General features: G+C 46.2%; 3 protein-coding genes across 21 annotated transcripts in view; all 3 read left to right on the top strand.

Annotated features, from left to right (window-relative positions):
• Window positions 1-3,001, top strand: part of FANCD2 (FA complementation group D2) — a 36,238-nt gene extending 33,237 nt beyond the window's left edge. For all 4 annotated transcript variants that reach the window (XM_064667691.1, XM_064667688.1, XM_064667690.1 and 1 more), the window contains 3 exons: window positions 2,053-2,199; window positions 2,735-2,818; window positions 2,900-3,001. In XM_064667691.1, the coding sequence (XP_064523761.1) occupies window positions 2,053-2,199; window positions 2,735-2,818; window positions 2,900-2,989 (321 nt within the window). In that variant the 3' untranslated portion in view covers window positions 2,990-3,001. The remainder of the gene's footprint in view (window positions 1-2,052; window positions 2,200-2,734; window positions 2,819-2,899) is intronic.
• A 1-nt stretch (window position 3,002) lies between these two features.
• BRK1 (BRICK1 subunit of SCAR/WAVE actin nucleating complex) lies at window positions 3,003-3,550 on the top strand. The gene is made up of 3 exons (XM_064667716.1): window positions 3,003-3,160; window positions 3,245-3,327; window positions 3,410-3,550. Exons 1-3 carry the CDS (start codon window positions 3,043-3,045, stop codon window positions 3,434-3,436), a joined length of 228 nt encoding a protein of 75 aa, XP_064523786.1. The 5' UTR covers window positions 3,003-3,042; the 3' UTR covers window positions 3,437-3,550.
• A 1,574-nt stretch (window positions 3,551-5,124) lies between these two features.
• TMEM40 (transmembrane protein 40) lies at window positions 5,125-23,345 on the top strand. Of its 16 annotated transcripts, none has more exons than XM_064667705.1 (15): window positions 5,125-6,069; window positions 10,451-10,505; window positions 10,822-11,024; window positions 12,078-13,775; window positions 14,378-14,517; window positions 15,074-15,227; window positions 16,621-16,728; window positions 17,567-17,620; window positions 18,298-18,333; window positions 19,213-19,245; window positions 19,667-19,732; window positions 20,038-20,109; window positions 20,190-20,264; window positions 20,953-21,015; window positions 21,481-22,140. In XM_064667705.1, the coding sequence occupies exons 4-15, from the start codon at window positions 13,727-13,729 to the stop codon at window positions 21,498-21,500; spliced, it is 870 nt and encodes a 289-aa protein (XP_064523775.1). In that variant the 5' UTR covers window positions 5,125-6,069; window positions 10,451-10,505; window positions 10,822-11,024; window positions 12,078-13,726; the 3' UTR covers window positions 21,501-22,140. The 16 variants fall into 16 exon arrangements, 15 of the variants coding, with proteins under 15 accessions (XP_064523775.1, XP_064523774.1, XP_064523776.1 ...); XM_064667704.1 differs by having other exon boundaries at window positions 5,125-10,117; XR_010433491.1 differs by lacking the exon at window positions 10,822-11,024 and adding an exon at window positions 22,952-23,345 and having other exon boundaries at window positions 5,125-10,505; window positions 13,719-13,775; window positions 21,481-21,572.
• Window positions 23,346-23,423: the final 78 nt, after the last annotated feature.

Raw genomic sequence — 23,423 nt, 5'->3', positions numbered from 1 at the left:
GCAACCGGTAGCAGACAGGGAAAAATGATGCTCAAAGTCCTCTTGAGGTGTCTTTTATGATATTATGTTGATACCAAGGAAGAGGGCAAAGGGAGGAGAGGAAGGTTGTAACACACGGTCTGCCAGTCTCTTTAGGAGACTTGGGGCAGGAAGGAAGGAGAGGATTAACACTGCTTACAGTCTGAAGGGATGGTGCTTATTGCAACAGAGAAACACATGGGAGAAGGCAGTTGGAAAGAACTCCATGTGTGCTGCTTTGTTCCTGTCAGACTCCTAAGAGGTTCAAGAACACATCTGAGAAGGGAGCTTTGCCAAAGTAGTTGAAGGGAGAAAGCCAACTACCAGACTGGCTCTTCAGCCAGATTTGCTACCAATTTAGTCCAGAGCTGGCATCAGGAGCATAGAAATTTAGCTGGAGATCAGAACATGCCATTGCAGCTCTCACAAGAAGAGAGCTGGCACAAACCCTGAAGATGCTAAAATGTCCTTGCATTTGAAAGTGAAATCCTCATGCCTGCTCTGAAGTCACAATTCACCCTGGAGGCAGGATAACAGCACTGCAGGTTGCCATGTCATGTTTGTCTTTGCGTTTGGGCAGCATTTTCAAGTGCCATGCCCCATGGTCCCTGTTAGCACAGAGCTGTCATTAGTGAACACCCATGTTCTGCCACTGCTCTTGTACCTGCTGCAGTCTGAACAGGTCTCTGTGCCAAATCATTTTGCAAGAATGAGAAGGGAGAAGCTGAATATGGTCAAGTAAATGTATGCCATGAATGCTCCATACCCATTTCAAGCTGAGTTCACTCCAACATTTGTCAGACCAACCTTGATTTCCCTTTCATACAGACCTAGCAGATGCTCACTGAGGTATCATGCAGTGTGACCTTGTTACTCTCTCTCAATACATGTGTCTTTAAGGAGCATCACACAACAGCAATCAGCTTCACCTGTCACTTCCTAAGTATTCGTCATTTCCTCTTTCACACCAAGCCTCTCTTCTGTTTACATATCTTATGCTGGACATAAGGACAGTTTCTGGAGGCAGATTTTTGCCAGTGCTGTGGTACTTTAAGTCTCCAGACTGCCTGCAGACAGTTGGGCAGGTTCCAGGACTCAGAGAGCACTGTGAGTGTTGATTGTGTCTTTAGCAAGGGTTTGCTGATTTGGTTCTGATTAGTGCTGGTGATTGCTAGGTCCTGCCTGTTACACAGGAGAACAGCTTGCTGTTGGAAATCAGTTACTCATTCCCTGTTGGCAGAACTCGAAGCAAAGCAGTGCCCAGGCATGTTGAACTCTTCCAAGAAATGCAGATGACCTGAATTCAGAATATAGCTAATGAGAGCATCTTAATGCCAGAAGGTTACAAAGTATTCTCATGAAAGAGGAAAAGACTTGTGCACAAAATAATTGTGGGTTTTGTCAGGTTGGCAGGTTTTCTGCTTTAGCAATGACTGTTCTGAACTGCAGATCGAAGCCTGTCAGGAGGAGGTGCTCACCTGGAGCTGAATCTCACACAATACCTGGCATAACTGCCCTTCCTCTGGTGGTTTTTGCTCACACCAACTCCATCTGTTCCTTCCTGTCCTAGTTCTCCAAAAGCCCAGTGCTTCTTTGATCTGGAGAAACTGGCTTTGTAGATTATAGTGTGCACACATTCCATGTAGCTGGGATAAAGGGATTGCATGAGGCACTGAGCAAGAAAAGATGTGATTGAAGTGGTATATTCAGTACCTTTTCCATTTTTGTTCCTCTGAGCTTGGGAATTCAGCAGAGGAGATACTAGCTTCTCTCTAGAATTCATGACAAAAGCTGAAGCTCCTTCCGTTTTAATTTGGATTGCTGCAAGGGATCATTTTGCAGCCTTACACAAACACTGATCAGAGCTTTATTTTTTAACAATAGCCATAATTTGGCCGAGAAGTGACACAATCCAGGCATGGATCCCTTTTGTGGGGATCATGTCCCATCCTTCCCACCTGATAACCAATGGATTTTAAACAGCCAGAGCACTTAGGCAAGAATCAATCATAGTTGTGTTTTACTGTTTCATAGATTCACCAAGATATTGGACTGACCAACCATGTCCCTTTGTTGAAGAAGTCACTGGAACAATTTGTGTACCGAGTGAAGGCAATGCTGGCATTCAACCACTGCCAGGAGGCCTTCTGGGTCGGCATCCTCAAAAATCGGGATCTCCAGGTGAGAATTACTGCCCTGCCCAGGGCAATTACAATCTGGGAGAGTGCTCATCTTTCCCAGACAACTGTAACTCTGCCTTTGTGTAAGGACAGAGCTAAAAGGCCAAATTCAGTGTGACTGTAGTATAATCATGTCTAGTGTAGCAGAAAGAAACATTTTATTTCAAGATTAAGACCTGCATCTCTGGGGCTGCTTTGCTGGGAGGGTCTCACACTGAGGGGTCAGATTTGATTGTCTGTAATGACTTGGTATGGGGTCCTTCCCGTGCACAGAAGGGAGGAGATAAAGGTCACTTGAACACCTTCACACATTCTCGTGTGTGGTTTTAACAGAACCCAATCTTGGCTCTTGCCTTCATCTTTCACTGTAGAAGCAAGATAGTTAAACAAAACCTCCTTTTTTTTTTTTTTTTTTTTTTACTTGAAAGCTTTTTATTTAAGAAGGCAACAAAATGCCTATTACTTCCTTCCCACCCCGGGGGAAGGAACAGTGGCTGCCCCTCACGCTCAGTGCAGGTCTTCTGCTTTCAACTCAGGGAGAAGAAATCTTGACTCAGCCCTCCGAGGAGCGGGACTCGGACGAGGGCTCGGAGGACTCTGCGGCGGAACCCACTGAGGAGGTACTTCAGGGGCCGCCTGGCAGCGCAGGCGGGGGCGGGCAGGGGGTGCAGCGCAGGCTCTGAGGGCGGTGTGTCCCGCAGGAGCCGAGCGGCAGCGGCACGGACACGGAGGCAGACACGGACACGGAAGGCAGCGCGGGGCGCGGCGGGGCCGGGCCGGCGCGGCCCTGAGGCGGCGGGCGGGCGGGGCCGGGCCCCGCGCAGGCGCGGCGGCGGCGGCGGCCATGTCGGTGCAGGAGGACCCGGTGCAGCGGGAGATCCACCAGGACTGGGCCAACCGCGAGTACATCGAGGTGATCACCAGCTCCATCAAGAAGATCGCGGACTTCCTCAACTCCTTCGGTGAGGGCGCAGGGCGGCGGCGGGGGCTGCGGGCGGGCCGGGCGGGGCGGGGGCCCGCGGTGTCTCACTGCCGCCTCCCCGCAGACATGTCGTGCCGGTCCCGGCTGGCCACCCTGAATGAGAAGCTGACGGCGCTGGAGCGCAGGATCGAGTACATCGAAGCCCGGGTGAGCAGCGGGGCGGCGGCAGGGTGGGGGGGCGGTTCGGGCCTGGGGCAGGCCCTGGCTGAGGCCTTTCCTCTTCCCGTAGGTCACCAAGGGGGAGACGCTGACATAGGCCCGGGGCGGCCCCGGCCCCCCGCCGGAGCACCGCCGCCCCCCACCCCGCTCGGGGCCCGCCGCCACCGCCGCCGCCTCTACTCGTGTTGCCAATAAACCGCTGTGCTCCTGCCCTGCCTGCTCTCTGCCTGCCTGCCTGCCTGGGGCCGGGCCAAAGGATGCCCGGCTCCCTGCCACCATCCTGGATGTCCAGAGCCTGCTCCTCCATCTGCTCGATCCATGGGGTCTGGGCACGGTTCCTCCCCGCACGTGGGGGCTGTGCCACAGAGGCCGCAGGCCTGGCTGTTGTCAGTACCTGACCAGCCTCTGAGGTGCTTTGTGCTCCTTTAGGGGTCACAGCAGAAATCTGGTGATCCCAGTGGTCTGGAGGATGTCTCAGCCTTCACGTGCACACGCCAGGGCAATGTGGGGACAGGAGGCTCACCTGGCATGGTGCACGGTGCACATACCACAGGAGAGAGCCCCTTGCCAGCACCTGGGAAGAGGTGCTTATCCCCATCTCTTGGAGGCAAGTGGCAAGGAGAAGAAAGTCTCTCAGCCCTTCCCACCACTCCGTTCTTTATCTCAGATTTCCAGAGGGCATCTAGATCTGCACACTCATTGCTCATATTTAGCATTTGTTGGGAAGTCCATGGAGTTGGTATCTATAGTAAAGGTTTTATTGCTTCCCAGTGGGCTTTAAATGTGTTGGTATATTATTCTCCAACTGAAATCTTAGTTTTTTCATGATGGCCATGTTTGCAGTGTTTACTGAGCACCTGGGTAACTTAATGTTCTTTATATGTCTGACATCAGCTGGTTGCTCCTCAATATAGGTTCTCCTCCAAGCTCACAGTTTTTTTCTCTATAGGAATCTCTGTGTTTTCCATTGTTTGAATAAGTGCTCCTCCAGCCTTTTCCCCAGCTCTCTCAGTGGTTACATTCAGGTTGGGCTGCACATCAGGGAGGCTTAGCTGCTTTTAGTGCACAATGCCCATGGAAATGATTAAGATTCTTCACCCAAAGAGTGAATGGCTACCACAGACATCCCTGGGACTGTGGCTGTTCTGGGTAGACCTTGTTAGATCCATTGTTTGTTCCTGTTCCCAGCTCGTAGTGTGCTGTGTCTCCCTTGGATCCCTCCTTGGTCTCCTGACAGGCTGTTGTAATGGTTCTCTCTTTTTCCTCTGACCCCAGGATTTCTCAAAGGAGTAGGTTTTGCCACGCAGTTGGTGTGGCCAAACAGTTTTGGAACAGGGATCTGATAGAAGGTACCACTTCTCCCAGGACCTGTGCTCTCATGGAGCTTCAGCACTCTGGGATCAGCCTGTCTGGTTCATCTCCCAGCTGGAATGCTGGGCAGCTCACTGTGATACAGAGTTCTGCCCTTTTCCTTTGAGGAAGTCTTAGTAGTTCCCTAGAGCTCTGCAAGACTAGGCTTTCTGGTTTGGGTGCTGCTTTTTCCAGGCCATCTCTGGGAGGTGGAGAAGCCTTCTGGTCCTCAGGTTGTGACACTGCTTTTTTTTGCAGCTGCTGTGATGTGCAGCCCTGTAAATAGATGTAGCTCTGATTATATTTCATTATTTTAAGGACTGGGGAATTCTGTTTGCCTTTTTTTCTTTGTACTGTATTTTGGCTTTTTTTTTTTTTTTTTTTCAGAATATGATGCCCCAGGAACCCACATTAAACTTTTCTGGAGTGGATTTGTGTATTCTAATTCAGAAGACTGATTTATGTGTCGTGTTAGTGCTGCTGTTATCCCCACCTCACACTTAATGTAGCAGGAGATGGCAACATGCTCTGTGTGCTCAGAGCATGTCCTGAGAGAGATGGATGCTTGGGCACCCCCACAGCTCTGATTATTGGTATCTGAGACATTTTGGTGGTCTGAGACCTTTTCCCAGAGCCTGAACTGCAGAGAAAGCAGTTTGAAGCCCCTTACAAAGGTGCCAGAATGGACCTACAGAGCCTGAGCCAATTTGTAGCTTGAGAAAGTTTCTCACTCAGATGGCAGATAGGGGGCTTGCCATGCTCACTGCCTGCTGGACAGGCAGCCAGGCCTCATGGAGCGACTGGAACAGTTGGGCAGTCCCCATTTGAGGTTCCAAGATTTGGGAATGAGCAGTAGCATTTTGATCTCGGGCAGGAGACGAGGTTGGCATCACCATTTTTGTGGTGTCAGCAGAAGAGGGAGATAGAGCTTGAATTCAAGCTTTGCATAGCCCTCCAAGGTTGTAGTCTCCGTTCCAAAGCACATATTTTGAGATGAATGGATTGGATCAGACTTAAATAGTTCTAATAAATAACCTTTGGGCTCTCTCTGTGCCTACTAAGAGCAGAGTCTTGATTTTAAGAAACTACTTTAAAGTTAAATGTACCTTCATCCCATTTATGTTGCAGGTGATTGAAGCTGATAATCATTCAGTGAGCTGAGGTGATCTCGAGAGCAGAATGTGTTAGGACACAGCTGTGTTGAGGGAGAGCTGCACTTTGACCCTAATAACTTGACAAAGCTGAATTTTAAAGATCCCAGAAGATGGTGTCTGCTTGCATCCTGGTACTAAGGCACTGACAGCAGTGGGAGTCACTCGAGTAGTTGTCTCACAAAGAGAAGATTGGCCTTGCCTGCCTGGGATTGCTGCTGATCCCCAGGTCAGTGAGCTGGGGAGGTCACAGGGTATGGGAGGTCTCCAGATTCACTGAGATTTCTGTGTCCAGTTTCCAGAAGCTGCCAGCAGTACTGCTCTGAGCTCTGCAGAGCCTGAGGACCTGGGACTTGGTCCTAGAGCATATTTAGCTTTAGGGTGTCAGCTCACCTTCCCCATCACTCTCTCCCTGTGCAGTCTGACACAGCCCGTGCATTTTCACTTTGTATCACAGAAACACAAAGCCAGTAGTTGACAGAACCCTCTTTTTGGGAAGGGGAGGATACTCACTGGGTATATCCTGAAGCAAAAGTTTGACAATAACATCCTGGGGAAACAATGGATAGATCAGACTTGGAGTCTTGTCGGCTTCAGTCACACCTGTGGCAGGTTCGAGGTTTGCCTTGGCTGGGGGATGTTCCAGCCAGGTTTGTCGGTGCAGCACGGAGCTGCTGGCCCAGCCCCAGCCCTGCTGTGCCAACAGGTAACCCCACATGTGCTTCACTACCCCAAAGCTTTTCTGCTTCCTGGCCTTGCCATCTCCCAGCAGGCACATCGGTGAGAAAGCAGTGTGAGGACAGGTCTCAGCCTGCCTTGCCTTGCCAACAGGGTTACAAAATGGGTTCTAGGACCAAACCCTTTCCACAAAATGTCAGGATTAAATATTGAAATCCTTGGCGTTGCCTGTGTGCTTAGAAGTGCTGAGGAAAGGAGCTTTATCAAGAGGATCAGCTGAAGCAGGGAATTGTCCCTCCTGCTCCTTTTGCTTCCCAGGAAGCACGTGTGCTCCCCTGCCTGTGGCTCTACCTCCACAAGGCACTTCCAGCCCTATTGCTAGACCAGAAAAAATGGAGATGTGAAGAGACCCCAGGGAACTGGGAGAACAAGGAAGAGGAGAGGTCCTGATTTTGAGCAGGTTTTTTTGCAGGTTGCTCCTAGAAGCAGTCCTTTGGGGAGATTGTCCTCAGAGCTCTTGATCCTTGTGCTTGCTGCAGCACTTGGCTCAGCCAGGCCAGCAGCTGGGTGCACCTCACAGTTCCCCACTTCTGCCTGTATTTCCTGCACCCTGGCTCAGGTTATAGCAAGTGCACAACTGGGATTGGTTTTCAGCCTTTGTTTTTGCCTCCTCCAAGGAGTATAAGAAGGCCAGAGCCCTGGCTCTGCTGTGGGAAAGGCGTCCTCACAGAGTGAGGTGCCACAGCTGGAAAGTGCTGAGGCAGCTGGTGGGACAGGAGAAAATGGTGTTGAGGGAGAGGAGAAAGGCTGGGTCGGTCTTGGTCTACCTATGAAACTCAGTCATTAGCATGAGGTTCAGGAATATTGTTAAGGTACTGTGGGACTAAATATTACCTGCCCTTTATGGACTTATGCTTTGGGTTGGGGCCACACTATCCATCCCACTGATGGCCCTGGGTTTCAGCAGCCGCCCTTGAACTGGAAAACTGCCATTTTAGCTAAATTAGAAGGAGCAGCAGCCACTGCCCCAGAGGCTGGACAACCCTCCCTCCTGCAGAGCCTCAGCCTGCAGAGCAATTTGTGAGCTGACCCATAACAAAGGGGAGCTCCCCTAATGAGGGAACATTACCATCATTACCCACAGCTGTTCAGGAAGGGATCTTATGCTTGTCTCAGTACTGGAATCACTCATTCTTTAGCCTCAGGACCTGTTGACTGTTGACAACAGAACCTGAGGAGGTCAATAACCATCCAGGGAGTGAGTGATACATCCTGGTCTACAGTTTCTGTTGATTTAGCCTGTTCAGACAGGCCTAGTTCTTAAATTTAACAGGCTTTAGCTAAAATTTTACTGTGTTAATTTGAAATACTAATATAGTGAATTATTTATTATGGCAAGTAATTCCACAGAAGAGTACAGAATGAGAAAAAAAATTCCAGAAGATCTAAGTAAGGGGCAATGTTATGTTCCACTCTCCCATATGGTTCTACAAAGGCTTTCATGGCTAAACCTCAGGCTTTCTCTCTGCCAGAGGTAAAAAGCTGCTTTCTCATGATCTCAGCATAACAGGGTGTTCAGGGTGTTACTAGTTCGGTGATGGTTTGGAAAATGAGGGAATGGGTTGTACTTACTGCTTCTTGCTTTTTCCTTCTCAAAAGTTTCAGAGTTTAAAAGTGAAAAGGTAGCTGTAAATTAGCTGTAGTCTGCAAAATGCAGCTGACTGTGAGGCATAATCCCCCCTCAGTTACCTGTGCTTTGTAGTCTCACAACAATTGTTGAAGCAGACTTTATTTAAAGAAAAATAAGTAGGGACTAAGTAAGTGCACAGAAGGGACCCATTGGATAAAAGGGTAGGGCAAGAGATGTCTTGGGAATGTTTTAATCTGTCAGAAATGTGATGACTAAAGGAGCAATTACTGCTCTGTGTACCATCCCTGGGCCTCTCCTACACTCACTCTGAAGTATTTCTACATTTCTCATGCAACCTGCCCATGTGACAAATCCGCACACACGCTGTACCCAATTAGTGTCAAGCTAAGAGCTGCTCTGCATGTGTCTCACCTCTCTAAACCCCTCCTGGAAGCAATTTTCCCAGCATACAAAGAATAAATCACCATTCTGCTAACTCTCTCAGAGGACAGTTCCCAAATAAGGGCCAAATAAACACATGTAATACATGATAAAACATTATAATTAATGAGATAATATTCTTCCCAGCAGAAGCAGGTGCAGAGTATTAGCTTTTTTAAGTGTTAAATGTTATATGTAATTACATATGGCAGGGTAGGTGAGACAAGGCACTTGAACAGGCACTTGTAGAAAACTAGTGAAACGACTTAACCCCAAAACCCAATCCTTCCTCTAAAAAAATATAAAAAACCCCAACAAAACCCCAAACAAACTGGTAAAGAAAAATCTATGCACGTGTACTACAGGAAGTATAACTGACTTTACCTGGGTCCCAGGCTCTCCAGAAGCATCAGTAGATGAAGAAGTGAGGAGGGCAGAGGGAGGGTGAGCAGCTTGCCCCACACACCCCTCCTGGGGCACCAACTGCACCAGGGTGAAACCGTTACCTTAATGTGACAAATGACTTAACACGGCCACACCTTGTGTAATCAATAGGCACTGTGCTGTTGGAATCCTGTGCCTGGGAGTTTCCTGTGACGCTGCTGTCGCTCCTCACACACATTTTTAGGTGACTACCATCGTGCTGCCTGTTTTGGCTCTGGTGCACCAGGGGGCTCTGCTCCTCTGCTACTCTTGTGGGCTTCTGCTAAAGGCTGGCTGGGTCAGAAACCATCATGTACCAGTGAAGGAGCAGCTCCTCTAAACAGCCTTGGGGTGGCTCTAGTGAAAATTGTGCTGAAGGAGTGATGTGAGTTAGAGGTGACTGAGAAGGGCTGGGAGGGGAGCACTGATGAGCTTACTGTGGGTATGGGATGAGTAGAGCCAAGCAGAGGCTTTGTGTTTTCAGCACCCTCTCTTTGGCTGCTAGAGGTGGGAGAGAGGACATGTTTCCCTTCCCTATCAGACATTCCACTTGTGCCTCCCTCCCTGAGCCTGGGGATGCCCTGGGCAGGAGGGCAGCATGCCTGGGCTTCTGAACTCCTGTCGTGGTGCCACTGCTCAGCTTTATGGGAGCCCAGGGCCTTTCTCCTCAGAGTGGGATCCCTGCATCTCCAGTGTCCTCCTCATGTCCCAGAGAAGCCAAACAAGCAGGCCTGGCCCTCCAGCCCAAACAGGGGCTGTGCTGGAGCAGCCATGGGCAGGGGTGGGGGGTGCTGACTAGTCAGGGCAGCTGAGCCCATTGGTGCCTGAGGCAGGCTGGGAGCTGCCCAGCTCCTCTCCCTCATACTGGTGGGATTGGGCCTTGGTGCCTTCCCCAGAGCTCAGGGACACGAGAACACGCCTGGAGTGCAACTGGCAGTGGCCAGAGGACGCTGCGGAGCTGCCACTGCTCACCCTGTGAGTCAGGGGTGGCCACGTGAGGCCCCAGCACCAGCCCCGACGCCTTCCCGCCCACCCGCCACCACAAGCCAGGGCTGGCACTGGGATCTCTGCCCCTGGGATCCTGAACCACCGCACAGCCTTGCAGGTGAGTGCTTGGGAGGGGTTTAGGAGCTTCTTGGGGTCAAGCTCGAGGTGTTTCAGGGTTGTGTCCTTGCTCTTGGTACACAGTTGGGTTGTTGGTTGCTGTCCAAGGCATCAAACCACTGTACAAGGGTTCTGGTGCTGTGGGGGTGAGCCATGGGACTTCCCTGTAACCTCTCTCACTTCTTGACTCAGCTTCCTCATCTTATAAATATTTTTTTTCTCTGAAATCCTCATGGCAAGCCTAGACTGAATGAGAGGAAGAGTTTTTTGCCTTAACTTAGACTACAAGCATGAGCTCCTCTGGCTCCTGATGAGCTCATTTTCTTTCCTTCAGAACTTTGCAGTGACCACAGAGAAGCGCACAGTGCTAAAGGAGAAATACAAACCAGGTAATTTCAAATGTTGTGTGTAAATGCTTATGGGAGCACTGCCATTCCCAGCAGAGCTGGAAAACAGGCAGTGAGCAAACTGCTCCGGGTTTCCAGGTGTGAGGCTGGCAGCAGGGCAGCCACCGTGTCTGGGCTTGCTGTGAAAGCCAGGAGAGGAAGGAAGGGATGGAGCTGTGGCAAGGAGTGGGTGGGTTGCGCCTGCTCCCTTCTCCCCCCTCCCTGCGGGGACGTGCTGGGTCTCTCCACATGCCTGTGTTCAAGGACACTGTAAAGAATGAAGTCTTTTGAGTTTTGCTACTTCTGTGTCGCATTTCAGCTATATTTGGCAGCAGGAAGGCAAGCAGAGGGGTAGCAGAATTACCTCACTGGTGTCACAGCCTGAGGAGACTGGAGCAGGAATGGTTTCAAACTGAGCCAGTGTGGATAAGTTTTTGTTGTCTCACTGATAGAAACAGCTTTCACCACAGCCCTCCAGGACATCTTCATGTGGAACCAGCTGCTATGAACTAAGACTTGCAGGTGTGCTTTAAGAAGTTGGTTTGGTTTGGTTTGGTTTTATAGAAAGGCAGGGAGGGACTTAACATTTAGGTTTGAAATAAAATTTAGCAATATTCAGTATTCTCATATAACTTAAAATGAAAGGTAAAAATAGTTTCAAAGGGAAAAGGTTTAGGATTGTCTTGGTTTTGTCTTGAAATCAGAACAACCTTATTTTACTTTATTTACGTTTTTGTAATCCCATTGAGCAATTTCCTTCAGATATATTTCAGCAGCTAAGCAAAAAGTTTTTGTGTATGGCAGTTATTAGCCTCACTTTCTAAATCTGATTCTAACTTGCTAAAAAGACCTCACTGCAATTAAATTCTGATTTACTGTGGGGAAAGCAAGGTGAGGTCTGTTGTTTGTGTCATTCTCCAATGAGCTCATGGCCAGGCTGAAATGTCAGTATATTATCATCCTTTTGTCATTATGAGGTATAATCAACTAAATCACTTTTAAAATATACAATAACTAAGCACCTATACTTATCCTTTGTTTAGATCTGATTTTCTTTCCAGAAGAGCCACAGGGGAATTAACTGTGCATAGTCTAAGAGAAATTAGGTGCCCAACTTCCTTTGTTACGTAAATCTTGGTGACTGACTGGGCTGAGCTGTGCTGGAGGCACAGAAAGGGAGATGGGAGCAGATGCTGGCTGCTCCTGAATCCTCCTGTAGCATCCAGGCCTTACCATAGCAGGATGCATAAGTGCATTAGGCAAAGGTATTTCTGTTCCTGGAAATTCCAGTCATTTGGGCCAGCAAAGGGGCAGTTTTAAGGTAAATCACTCTGACAGCACATGAGGGTGAAGTGTCTGCTCTGCTGCACTTTCTGTGTTCATGTCACAGAAAGAGCAACATGGCTCAAATGTGCCAATGAAAGTGGCCTTCACCAGGTATTAGGAACCCCAAAGACAAACCTCCTGAATTTCACTCAGCAATAAAAGCTGTGGATATTTGTAAATTATTTTATGAAGTGGAATTCATCAGTCAGAAAAGAAGTGTTTATATTGTAAGTACTTTTGTTCCTTTAGGTCTGGTATTTCAACCCTGCGGTCCAGAAAGAGGCCTAAAGGATTTAACTGTGCAAACACTGTTGCAAGGTTTAAGCTGAGCAAATAGGAAGGCAGGAAAGAAATTGAAAAAGGCAGAAACCATAGGTGGAGATACATAACTGCACAGAAGTGACGCTCTTCGTTGTGCAGCCAAGAACGAGTCTGGCTGGGGTGTGGTGTGTGGTGTTCCTGCATTTCAACATCAGTGGTTGCTGACCTGGCAGAGGGACAAATGCATTTCCTGCATTCCCTATCAGGTGCTCACAGGCTCACAGTGCTGCTGCCACAGCCACAGCAGCAAAGGCTGGATGTAAGTCAGGCAAAGGGATGATCTGCCATTGTAGAGCTTTTGCATGGACTCATCATTGGAAATAATTTCAAAGTGTTTCCTCACAATACACCTCAGAGGCAGGTAAGCAGTTTTTTGGGCTCAGTCTTTAGAAGTGGTTAAAGAGTTTATGTAATTTTCTCGGAGCCTAAACAGTGGCTGAAAGGAGTTTCAAACTAAGGACCTCATCACTTGCAGCCTTGGAAGGGAGAAAGCCCCCAGAATTACCAACATACTGAAAATGTGGGATCTTGACCTTGGTCCCAAAGGAGAGATGGGTTTTACAGCTACTTTGGGGTCTGTTTGTTATCTAATTTCCTCTGAGAATTGGTACCCTAAAAAGCTGTTCTGTTTGAATGTTTGATTGTGTGTTACACTGTCCTTCTGAAGATATTAACTGACCTGTCTGGGGTTTTGTATTAGAATATTTTTTTGACTGATGTGGTGGTTTCTAGAGAAGTGAAAGTGCCTGTAGGTAAAAAAACAGGTTTCCCTCTGGAATATTTGAAAGAAATATTTAGTTTTTAAACTACTTGATTGGAAATGTTTTGTTGAATGGATACAAAAATCATATTGTAAGAAAAAGTGTGGATGTATAAAATGCTTTCCTGTTACACTCTGCATAGTGGAAACTGTGCTTCAGGCTCCCTGAGCATCATCTTCTGCATCTCAGTACAATAGTGAATTAGTTGAAATGTTGCATGAGGGGAGAAGCATCAGTGTGGGATGCCTGGACCACAGTAGGCATAAAGCTGAAGTTAATGTAAATTTCCTTGTTGGGAAGAACAGATGTTGAAGCATCAAAGTCTTCTGTGAGACAAAAATTCAAAGTCTTGTGGGACTTTCCTATGAACTATTCTCCCTGGTCAATACATTTGAAGTATTAAGATGTCAAAGGTACAGAATAATCATTCTGTTTTGTGAATGGAACAGGACTTATTAAGTTACTCACATCTGTGGTAAATAGTTAATTAGACACCTTGGTAGCTGTAAAAAACAACAATGTGAATGATCAAGTCCAACTTCTTTTTGTTTTACTCACGATGATCAAACTTTTGTTCTTTCCTAATAACCAAAGGCCAGCCCAGCAGGACTCACTCAGAGGAATCGAGAATTGGGTCCCAGGAGGGTAAATGAATCATGATGTGAAACTCCCATTGCAACAGAGAAGTGATTTAATAGCTGAAGGGCCAGAGATACATGCCATGTTTGCAGAAAATCAAACATAAGACAGAAAACCAGAGAAGGTCAGTGATGTGATTCTAATATGCTTTTTCTCCCCTTTTGAACAGGCACAGCAATGGAGAACTTGAATGTCCTGGTCACAGATCTTACTGAAGAGCAGCAAGGTAAGGGGAGCACACAAATATCAAAGTTTCAGCTCATTCACACTCCACAGCAGTGTTTGCCAGGGTGGTCGTGAGTCAGTGAAATCTGGTTCCTCTGAAAACACACTCCATCCATGCCCTCGCTTGTGAAAGAGAGATCAGCAGTCAATTCCCAGCTCTTCCACACACTTCTGTCAGGCCTTGGGCATGTGATAGTGGGAATTTAGGTGCATGAAGGAGACTTTGCTGCACATCAAATGCCTAATGAGCAATCCCAGTACCCTGGTATCCAGCCCTTGGGGTCTTTGTGCCTGTCTGTAAAATAGCATGGTCAGAATAAGCACCCGTTAAATAGCTAGGAATACTTTGGAAACACATGCCCTGTTTCTCTGAGACAGTGGCATCATAGGGACATCAGTTATTTGTATGGATATTCTCCTACTGTTTTCTGGCAGACCAAGACCCTTTATACAATAAAGCACTACTTCCTTTCCTGTGTTCTGGTGTTGGGCAACATGTTAGAGCCTGGTGTCTGTCACCACACCTACACTGAGCACCACAGAAACACTGCCATGCAGCCCACCTCTGCTGCTGCACAGTCATAGGCTTGTTTTTTCTCCCAGACATGTTCCAGAGGGTTTTTACTGCTGATGCCAATTACTTGGAGAATCACGAGAAAACGAACCAGTCCTTTTGGGAATCACTTGTAAAATGTTTAGCCACCACTGACCCACCTATCCTGAATACTGAAGAAAAGAACAATGTAAGTTACTAAAGGAACATGTATCTTTGTTATATACTTTTGTACTTTCCTACTATACTCTGGGGAGAGAAAATTTGTAGTCCAGTCATCTGATATGCTAAAATATGCTAAAAGGTTTAAAAGGGCATTTAGATAAATGAGATTCAGGGCACTATTTTTTACTTCATTGCTCTCCATGTACAAAATAACTGGCTTTGTATAAATTCCTCAGGATCAGTTCAGCTCGCTATTTTCTAGGCAGGACCACTGTTAGTGACATTTTGCTGTAAGGCACTGCAGAGATTGCATGTCCATTTTCAGACCCTGTAGCTGTATTTCTCCATCTCTTTAAATAGTTAAATATTGCCCATCATGCTTTTTGTTCCTAGTTGACAGCTCTACTCTGAGTATACATTCTCTTTCCATCTTTGGCTTTACTCTTTGTCCCTGATTTCCCACTTGTATGGTAGGGGCAGGGGGTTAAATTTCCACAGACAGGATGAGATACATTCACTTGTAGATCAGGGTGTGGTTTTTCCAGGTTGTGTTTTATTGGAAGGACTTACTTTTGTTTCAGCTCCTCAACAGCTGCAATGTCCTGCCTGGGGGCTGTGCTGCCTGCCTGAAAGCCATAGAGAAGAAAGGAGTCAGGGCAATGGCTGTTCTTTACCTCTTGCTGAAGGCATCCAATCCATCTGGATACAGACAGCTGCCCAGCTCCAAGGGAAAGGGTGAGTCCTCCCTGTCTGCCTGTCAGCTATTTTGTTACTGCAGTGCCAGTGGCACTTGACAGCAGCTTGAAAACTCTGATATGTGCTTGGAAGTGATTGTTAGTGACCAACTGAAATGTCTACAAGTACTGCTTAGGAAAGGCAGTTATGTATGGTGGTAATGGGAGCCAAAGACAGTATTTTACTGTAGTTTAAATTGGCTTCTTCTGGGGGAAAAAACCCTGTGTGTTTAGGGAGAGGATGTCCTGGGATGATGCTGACAGAGAAATTTCTGTCTTGCCATGGTGCCCCAGTGTTCCCATCTGGCTGGACTGATGACACCCAGGACCCCTCTGAACTCTTACAGTGGTAAGAAATCAGAGCTGAGCCACTAAAAATATTTTTACAAATAGTTTACATGTAGTAAAACTAAAAGGAATGGCTAGAGGATGGCACTCAGGATGCTGAATCTAGCAGCAGGATACAAATAGATTCCACTGCATTTCTTATTTGCCTAGTTATGCAGTAAGAAACTAAGGGCAGTTCCACAGGGTCCATAAAGTCATTAATTGTCTTTAATAGATGACAGAGCTGCACTCACTTAAGATGACCTTGAATTTAACTGGAGATCCTTAAGGACATCCTGTTCCTATTTCTGCTTTGATCAAACATGTTCCCGAAGGGGAAAGACCTCCCACCCCGGAGCACAGCCCAGCATTGGTCATCTCTCAGGACGGGACTGTTTGTTACAGGAGGACCCTCCTGCCCTTGTGCAGTGAGAGCCTGAGCAGCCAGGGGGAAGGAATCACATCTACCTTTCTGTGCCCAAGTACTGCCCCTAATAATGGAGCACTGCTCAGACCCCCGGCCCTCAGCCCTGAGCTGGACGTGAGGCTGTAAGGATTCACCTGCGCTAAAGTGCCTGGGCCGCCTCAGCGCCCTGCAGGTGCCTGCCCTGGTGATCCGGCTTTGAGGGATGTGCTCCTGTGCCACGAGAGGGCGCTGGAACCGCGGCATCGGCACAGGGAGCCCGCAGCAGCCACCGGGGTGACGGCACAAGTAGCCCAGGGAAGGGTGAGCCACTCTTCTCCAGCTAAAGCATCGTTCAGCTGCAGCTGCTGTTGTTTCAGGGGGTAGGAATTTGCACAGAGGTGACATTATGAGTAAATTAAAGGCCAGAATATGAAACTTTAGGCATCTCCCACAACCATTTAAGAAAGTCTAAGCTGTAGTGTGTATGATGCTTTATTTGTAATGCTTTGTATGACTCATTGTGTGCAAAAATACAGCTGAAGTAAGACTAAGGGTCTGATTTCCTGTCAGGGAACCTTAATAAAGCATGGTGAAATCTGTCGCTGTAAAAGAGAGAAAATGTAGTCATTGATAATGTTCTTTTTCTTTATATATAAAACAGATGAAAAGTTGAAACTTCTGAAGAGACTGGAAAGGAATCTTGTACTTTCACAGGAGGAACAAAAGGCTGAAAATTCATCTCATGAATCCATGGATGAAGATACACAAGGTAAAGAGGATTTATTTTATTTTCCCTGATAAATAACTTAGTCTGATTGCATGTTCATAAGAGATTGACATAGCAGATGTGCAGCAATTCAGAGGCAATTCTGCAGAGCTCTGAAAAAAGTAGGAAATGGTGCAAAAAAGAGAACATAGAAAATCATCAGTACCTTTACATCAGCAAAATAGTGGCTGCCTCCCACTCTTGTGGGAGGCTGGAGGTTTCAGAAGCATAGAAATCTACTGCAGGGTTCCTTCCCAAATAAAAGATCTGTGACCTCCTATGGCTTATGGTGTGACTGAAGCCTGAGCTATAGCAGGAGGGGAAGAATAGTCAGTGTATGGCAGTAGCTGGCAGTGCTGTGGTACTTCTCTAGCATTTCTTATTTGCAAACATCAACTGTGTGTCAAGAGTCACTTTGGCTGCCACCAAAGACCATTTCATTCATGGAAAACAAGAGAGATGAAGTGACAGGCAACACGGAAGTGGTAATGCTGATATTGGCTTACTCTGTTACAGAAAGCTGATTAACTTCAAATATGTTGTATTTAGAAATAATTTTTTCAAGCTAATTAGCAGTGCTGCTGATGTATGCTTTTTAAACAAGAACTTTCTCACTACACCCCTTTATACAAGTTATTCAGATTTTGTTGGGTTTCAGCTATTCAGCCAGCTTTGAAGAGAGCTGTGAGGCAAAAGCAACCAATAGCAATCCTTGCATTTGAAAGCTTTGATTTTTACCTTCACATGATTATATTATGAGCAAACAACTACAGTGCTGTTGTTTCTGATACTTCTGGCACATTCTTTTTTAATCTGATGAAAAAACACCTTCTCTACCCAGACAGTGATGAGGAAGATTTAGGAAGACAGAAGACTGAAGGCCAGTTACTCGGAGGTAGGACAAAGTGGCAACAGTATTGGCTTTTACTGGAGACAACCAACATAAACTAAAAAAGGATAATTTTATGCATTTTTTATTCTGACTGTTGAACAAAGGTATATTAACAGGTGTAGACATAGGAGCATGACAAGGCAGAATTTAGCTGTAGGAAGGACATTTCCTACAAGATGAAGCTGAACTGATACTGACACTCAGCCATGCCTTGTGCTTAGCGTTGAACAAGATTATCATTGAGGACCACCTCGTTCCTGAGGCTTTTCCCTCCCTTCCAAAGGAAAGATGGAAAAGAAGGACAGTGCAGATAAAGAAAATGAGCTGTGTCAATACACAGAAATAGCTATAGAACTATGGATGTAAGGCTTTAATATTTTAACTGAGCTCAGCCCAGATGTAAGAGCAGCTCATTTAAATTGACATTAGGAGATCTAATTTGTCTCACAGGAGTCTGATTCTATCTGACTTGAGAGATGGAATGTGGGGGGGTTAATAATCCAGTCATGTTTCTCACTTTCAAACTCTGTAACCCACAGCAGAGCTGCCCTCTCTAAGGAATTAAGAGTTGGTCTCTACTTTATCACCATTACACACCTGCACTGATTTCAGGCAGGTTGGCACCAGACACCACACTCACTGCAGGTATTAACCTATATCATCTTTGCATCATGTTTTAGGCACACCAGCAGAGATGGTTCCCTACAGAGATTCAGGTAAGCATTCCCAGGTAACCTCCTCCTGCTGGAAGGATGTTTATAACTGCAGAATCTTCTTACTGACCTGCTGATACACTAAAAAATAACCCCTGGCTGTAAATCCCTTGCTGTCCAGTTAGACCTGGGCATGGTGCAGACATTCTGTTGCAGAAAGCTCCTGCCTTAGCTCAGAGCATTCCCAGCAGGAGGTGCCAGGTGAAAGCCAGATGACAAGCAACAGAACAGTGCCATCTGAGAGGGTTACATGGGCTGCATCAGCCAGTGGGAAGGCAGATTTCCTCTTACCAGGCACTGCTGTGCAGCAGCAGAATGGATGTAAAAAGCCCAGAGCAGGAAGTCTTCATGGCTTAATTGCATTACTGACCCCACTCCTCCTGCATCCAGGCTGAGGCCACATGCATGAGTTAGGAGTGACAGCCCAGTGGAGTGGCCTTTTTGAGGGGACACCTGCTTAACTTCTCTTCTGTGCAGTAGAGAAGATATAAATTGCAGCATAACCCTTTGGGGAGGTTTTTACCTGTCCCCAAAGAGCTCCACAAAACACCAGGGCAGAGAATAGGTTGCAGTGCCGTATTCTTCCCACATTGCCAAGTGCAGAAAGAGGGTCCCAGTACTTTTCCAGTTGGTGTTTGGCCTCTCTACCACTTGCTCCAGCCTTTGTTGCTTCAGTTCTAGATCAGTTCAATACCCCAAACTGAAAATGTTTGTCTAGTGCAGGACACTGTGTCTGCTGTGCTGGGCAGGTTCAGGTCACACACACTTGCAGCTCGTGATCCCAGCTCTGCCTGGGTTTAGTTTCAGTTTTAGCAACTGTGTATTATTGGTATTAATTGGTATTTTTACCATCACAAATAACATAACTATATTGCTTTTCAGAGATTACCAGAAGAGAAGATTCAATTGGAGATGGTAAGTACAAGCAAACAGAAGTTTATCTTGTATTCTTGTAGCTGTGGTTGTGCAAAGCACCCAGGAATCAAACTGAAGCTCCCTTGTACTACAGCTTTATTCCCCCACTGTAATTCTGAGACTATGGATTGTCCCAGAAGAGACAGAAGAGACCCAGAGTGCTTTAAAACAATTCAGTATTGTTAATGCAGCCATCTGGTTACACTTTTGTTTTTAAATTTTTTTTAAAAAACTTGCTCTTTGAGGTGATTTTAAAATTGCTAATTTGATCTTTCTGAAAGGCTCACAGATCTTTTATTTGAACAGACAGTTTTACACATATTCTGCTCTGAGAATCTATTTCAGATACAAAAAGGGAAATAAACTTCAAACTCCTTAATTTCTGAGTTCCATGGCAATAAAAGACATTTCTTTTTTGCAGCATATGAGAACCAGAGCACTCCCCACACTCAGTGGGCAGTTCGGTGGATGGGCATACGGAAGGATGGTAATTCTTTTGATTTTTTTTTTTTTTAATTGAACTGATAACTAACCTGTTGAACCTTAGTCCAGTCCAAGAATAAGATCTCTGGTTCAAAAAACCTTTATTTTCCTGACATAAGTACTTTGCTGAAGTGCATCAAGACTTCTTGATGAAAATCATCAAAGCTTCTCCCAGCACCTTGTGTGCAGGTCCATTGTGCAGCTGGTCCTAGTGCATGAGACTATTCCCTCAGTGATAGCCTGGACCTGAAGGTGCTTTCCAGATGGCCTTGGATACAGTTGTGACTTAATCTTCCTTCTCAATTTCAGATGAATTCTTTCATTTTGTCATTCTTTGCTTTGCAATTGGAGCTTTACTAGTTTGCTACTACTACCACCAAGGTAAGGCAAGATTCAGTAGAAGGATAAATTGTTGAACTCTGGGAAAATGAACAAAGCCAACATTTATTTTTTTGCCTTAGATTGGACTATTTCTCTTGGAATTGGTTTAATCACCTTTGCTTCCCTGGAAACCACTGGGATATACTTTGGTCTAGGTAAGTGTCCCTACAGCAGCAGCTCTGTCCCTGCACTTAGGACAAGGTCATACAGTCACTACTCAAGGCTGTGGAGCTGAGATTCCATAACTCCCTGCAGAACTGTCCCCCAACATCCCCTCCACAGTTACAGTGGGACTGCAGAGGAGCAGCCTTGGTGCCCCTGAAGGCAGAGGTTGACTCATTTTTCCTTCTCAATGCTCACAAGACCCTGAGTCACCTCTTTCTGCAGCAATGGCCGAATGCTGTGTTGCCATGACAACGGGTAATTTTAGCAGCAAGGCCGAGTCTTCCCAGATCCACCCGATAAGATGCTCTGCTCACTCTGCTCACTCTGCCTGCCATCCATTCCCCTGGGACTGAGGACGAGCTCCCAGCAGAACCTGGATGGCAGCAGCTACTGGGAATACTAAAAAAATAAGCATTTTAGCAGTCCCTAGGGATGGCAGAGGAGAGGTGCAAACAGCAGCCAGTTTGGGCTCCCCAGCCAGGAACTTTTAACATCCTCTGTAACCTCATACCACCATTTCACTGGGCTGGGAGTGGTTCTCTCAGGAATCAGTCTGGTTTCTACTTTGTTATTAATGGTATCGCAGAAGTGCTTGTTTAAACAAGTGTCAGTATTTGGGTTTTGCCATTTTCCTGGTTTTTTAATGTTTTATGTAAATGTGTTTGTTTTCACAACCAGTGTATCGGATTCGGAGCGTCCTTGACAGCTTTGTTCCTCTGTTTGACAAATTCAGGCCAAGAGGTAACAGTGCTCTTTTTACTGACAGTGTGTGTGTGTCTTCCCTAGACCTTCCTGGGTACTTTGGTTTGGTCAAGTATTAAGATCAAGTTCTCTAAATTACAATTTCCAATCTTATTTTTTTAGTTAAAAAAAAAAAAGAAATATTTTACTACAGTTCATTACAGCTGCTTGGGTTTGAAAATGGATTATTCTTGACTCTTTCCCTGTGGCAGAGCATTTTCACATCTTTAATACCCCCGTATGGGGTATTAACTACTCCTGGCAGTGTCTGCATAAGAATTCTATGGCTCAAATAAAACTCAGGGAGTGGGGGGAGTTTTTGCACGTTGGGTCTTCAAACAGACTCCTGGCTCACGTTTATCCATATTCATGGACACAAAACATGAAGAATGCTGGAAAGCTGCATGGATACAGGACAATTTGAACACAGCAGTCCTGACAGTTGTCTTTTTCTTCATGACACAGGTGTGAGGAAAGCTGCCTAGGAGGAACGTTTCAGGAGAGTTCCACAAACCATGCTGTCTGAATTCTCAGTACTAGAAGAACTGCTTTATGAGGTGAACCTAAAAACTGAATGGCCAATGTGAAATATTGAAATGTCAAACCACTGAAAGACATCACTCCTTCCCCTCAAAAATAAACCTGAAACAGGGGTACAGGGCCCATTCTTGCTTCCGAAGGGGTTTGTGGCTCAGCAAAGCTCAAACACAAACCAACATCTAGACCGTGATTGCCTTAATTCCATTAAATATGAACACATTCTCCACGTGATTCTGCCTGTGGTGTATCAAAATCAACAAAATGACCTGTGCTGGTTCTGGATGAGGCTCTGGATGTTTCAGTAGGAATCCTGGCAGCCCCAGAGGCACCTCCTCCTCCCTCCCTGTGATGCCCAGAGCAGGCAGCCGTGGTGCTGCTCTCCCAGCTGAGCCCCAGCAGTGCAGCAGAGCTGAGGCAGATTAACTGTGGCAGAACTCGGAGCAGTGGGTGGGCAAGGATTGCACCTGGGGAGAGCTGGGGAGATGTTACATGCACTGACATAATGGTGCAGTAATGAGATTATTAACAACAGCAAATTTCATCTCTTCTCCCGAGGGGAAAAAATAAAGTGCTTGATTTGACTCATCCCCCAGTGTTTGAGTAGAATAAAGTGGAACTCTGGCATCCCTTTCATTTTATAGGGCCATGTTACAAATTATATATGTAGGGCTAATGCAATCATAGGCAGACTGAAACAAAAAGTGTACCTTTAAATTTTTAGTAAAAATGTAAGGTCTTCATACCCATAGAATGATGAAGGCAACAAGTTGAACAGAAAAAGCCATAAAACATGGGATTATAAGGAAATGTAGATCTGAAAACCATTAACCCAAACAGCCCAGAGGTTTAGACGAACAATTTCAAGCCTTGCTCAGAAAATTAGATTCCTTCTTGGTTGTGCTTAATTTTAAGCACCAGTGTCAATCACTTGGTCCTGCAGTTCCACCTGCACTGCCAGAAACACCAACAGTTGCACCCAGGCCTGCACCAACACAGCACAGCACCCATCCAACACCTCAGGGGCTAAATTGTGCAAGAAGGATGAATACCAGTTATTTCATAATACTTATATTCTCATTTACGTGTACTATTTCCATGTCTTTGCAGAAATATTCTGTCATCCTAAAATACTGTATATTTTGTGTTAGTCTGCAAATACAGCCTTGCTCAGACCAGTGTAGCCTTGTCAATGGCAAATGGCTTTTGGGTGAACTGAGAACTACACAGAGTCACCCTGCTCTGATGAAAAAGGCTTTTTTAGTGTTCTCTGCTGTGTAACATCTTTCTGAAAGGCAATTTGTGGAACAGTCAGGATGAGAAACATATTTCAGTTCTAAATGTTTTTAACTGGGTACTCTGCAGTCACAACAATGAATTTTTAAATTTTTTTTAACAGAAACTTAAGGGTAAAACAAGCAAAACGTTTAAAAACAGCAAAAAATTTTAAAAATGACCCAGTGCATCCCACTATGCAAGATGAAATGCCCAGCCAGCTTAGAGCAGCTCACCTGAGAAAAGTCAATTTGATAGAAAAAAAGCAACTTACACATTCAGCTGCTTCCTCTTGGGAATTTCCTGCCCTTCTTCCAGATCCTCCTTTAGTCCTTCTCAGTGTCACCCTTGCTGCAGCACTGGCCAAGCACTCAAAAATACAAGTTCCTATGAAAAGTTTCAACCTCCTTGTACTCACTGCACCACCATTCAGCATGTCCTCCCTGAGCCCAGGGCTCATTGCTCATTCCCAGTGCTATGCTGGCCCTCATCCCCACTTTCCCAGCACAGCAGGTACTTCCTCCTTGCCTTTGGCTTTAAATGGCTGGGGGCCAGCACAGAGAGGAGGGACTGAAAACACTCAGCTGTTACCCCAC

Source organism: Pseudopipra pipra, chromosome 11 (genome assembly GCF_036250125.1).
Source record: "Pseudopipra pipra isolate bDixPip1 chromosome 11, bDixPip1.hap1, whole genome shotgun sequence".
Classification (NCBI taxonomy): domain Eukaryota; kingdom Metazoa; phylum Chordata; class Aves; order Passeriformes; family Pipridae; genus Pseudopipra; species Pseudopipra pipra.
This window is presented reverse-complemented; position numbering and strand designations above follow the sequence as displayed.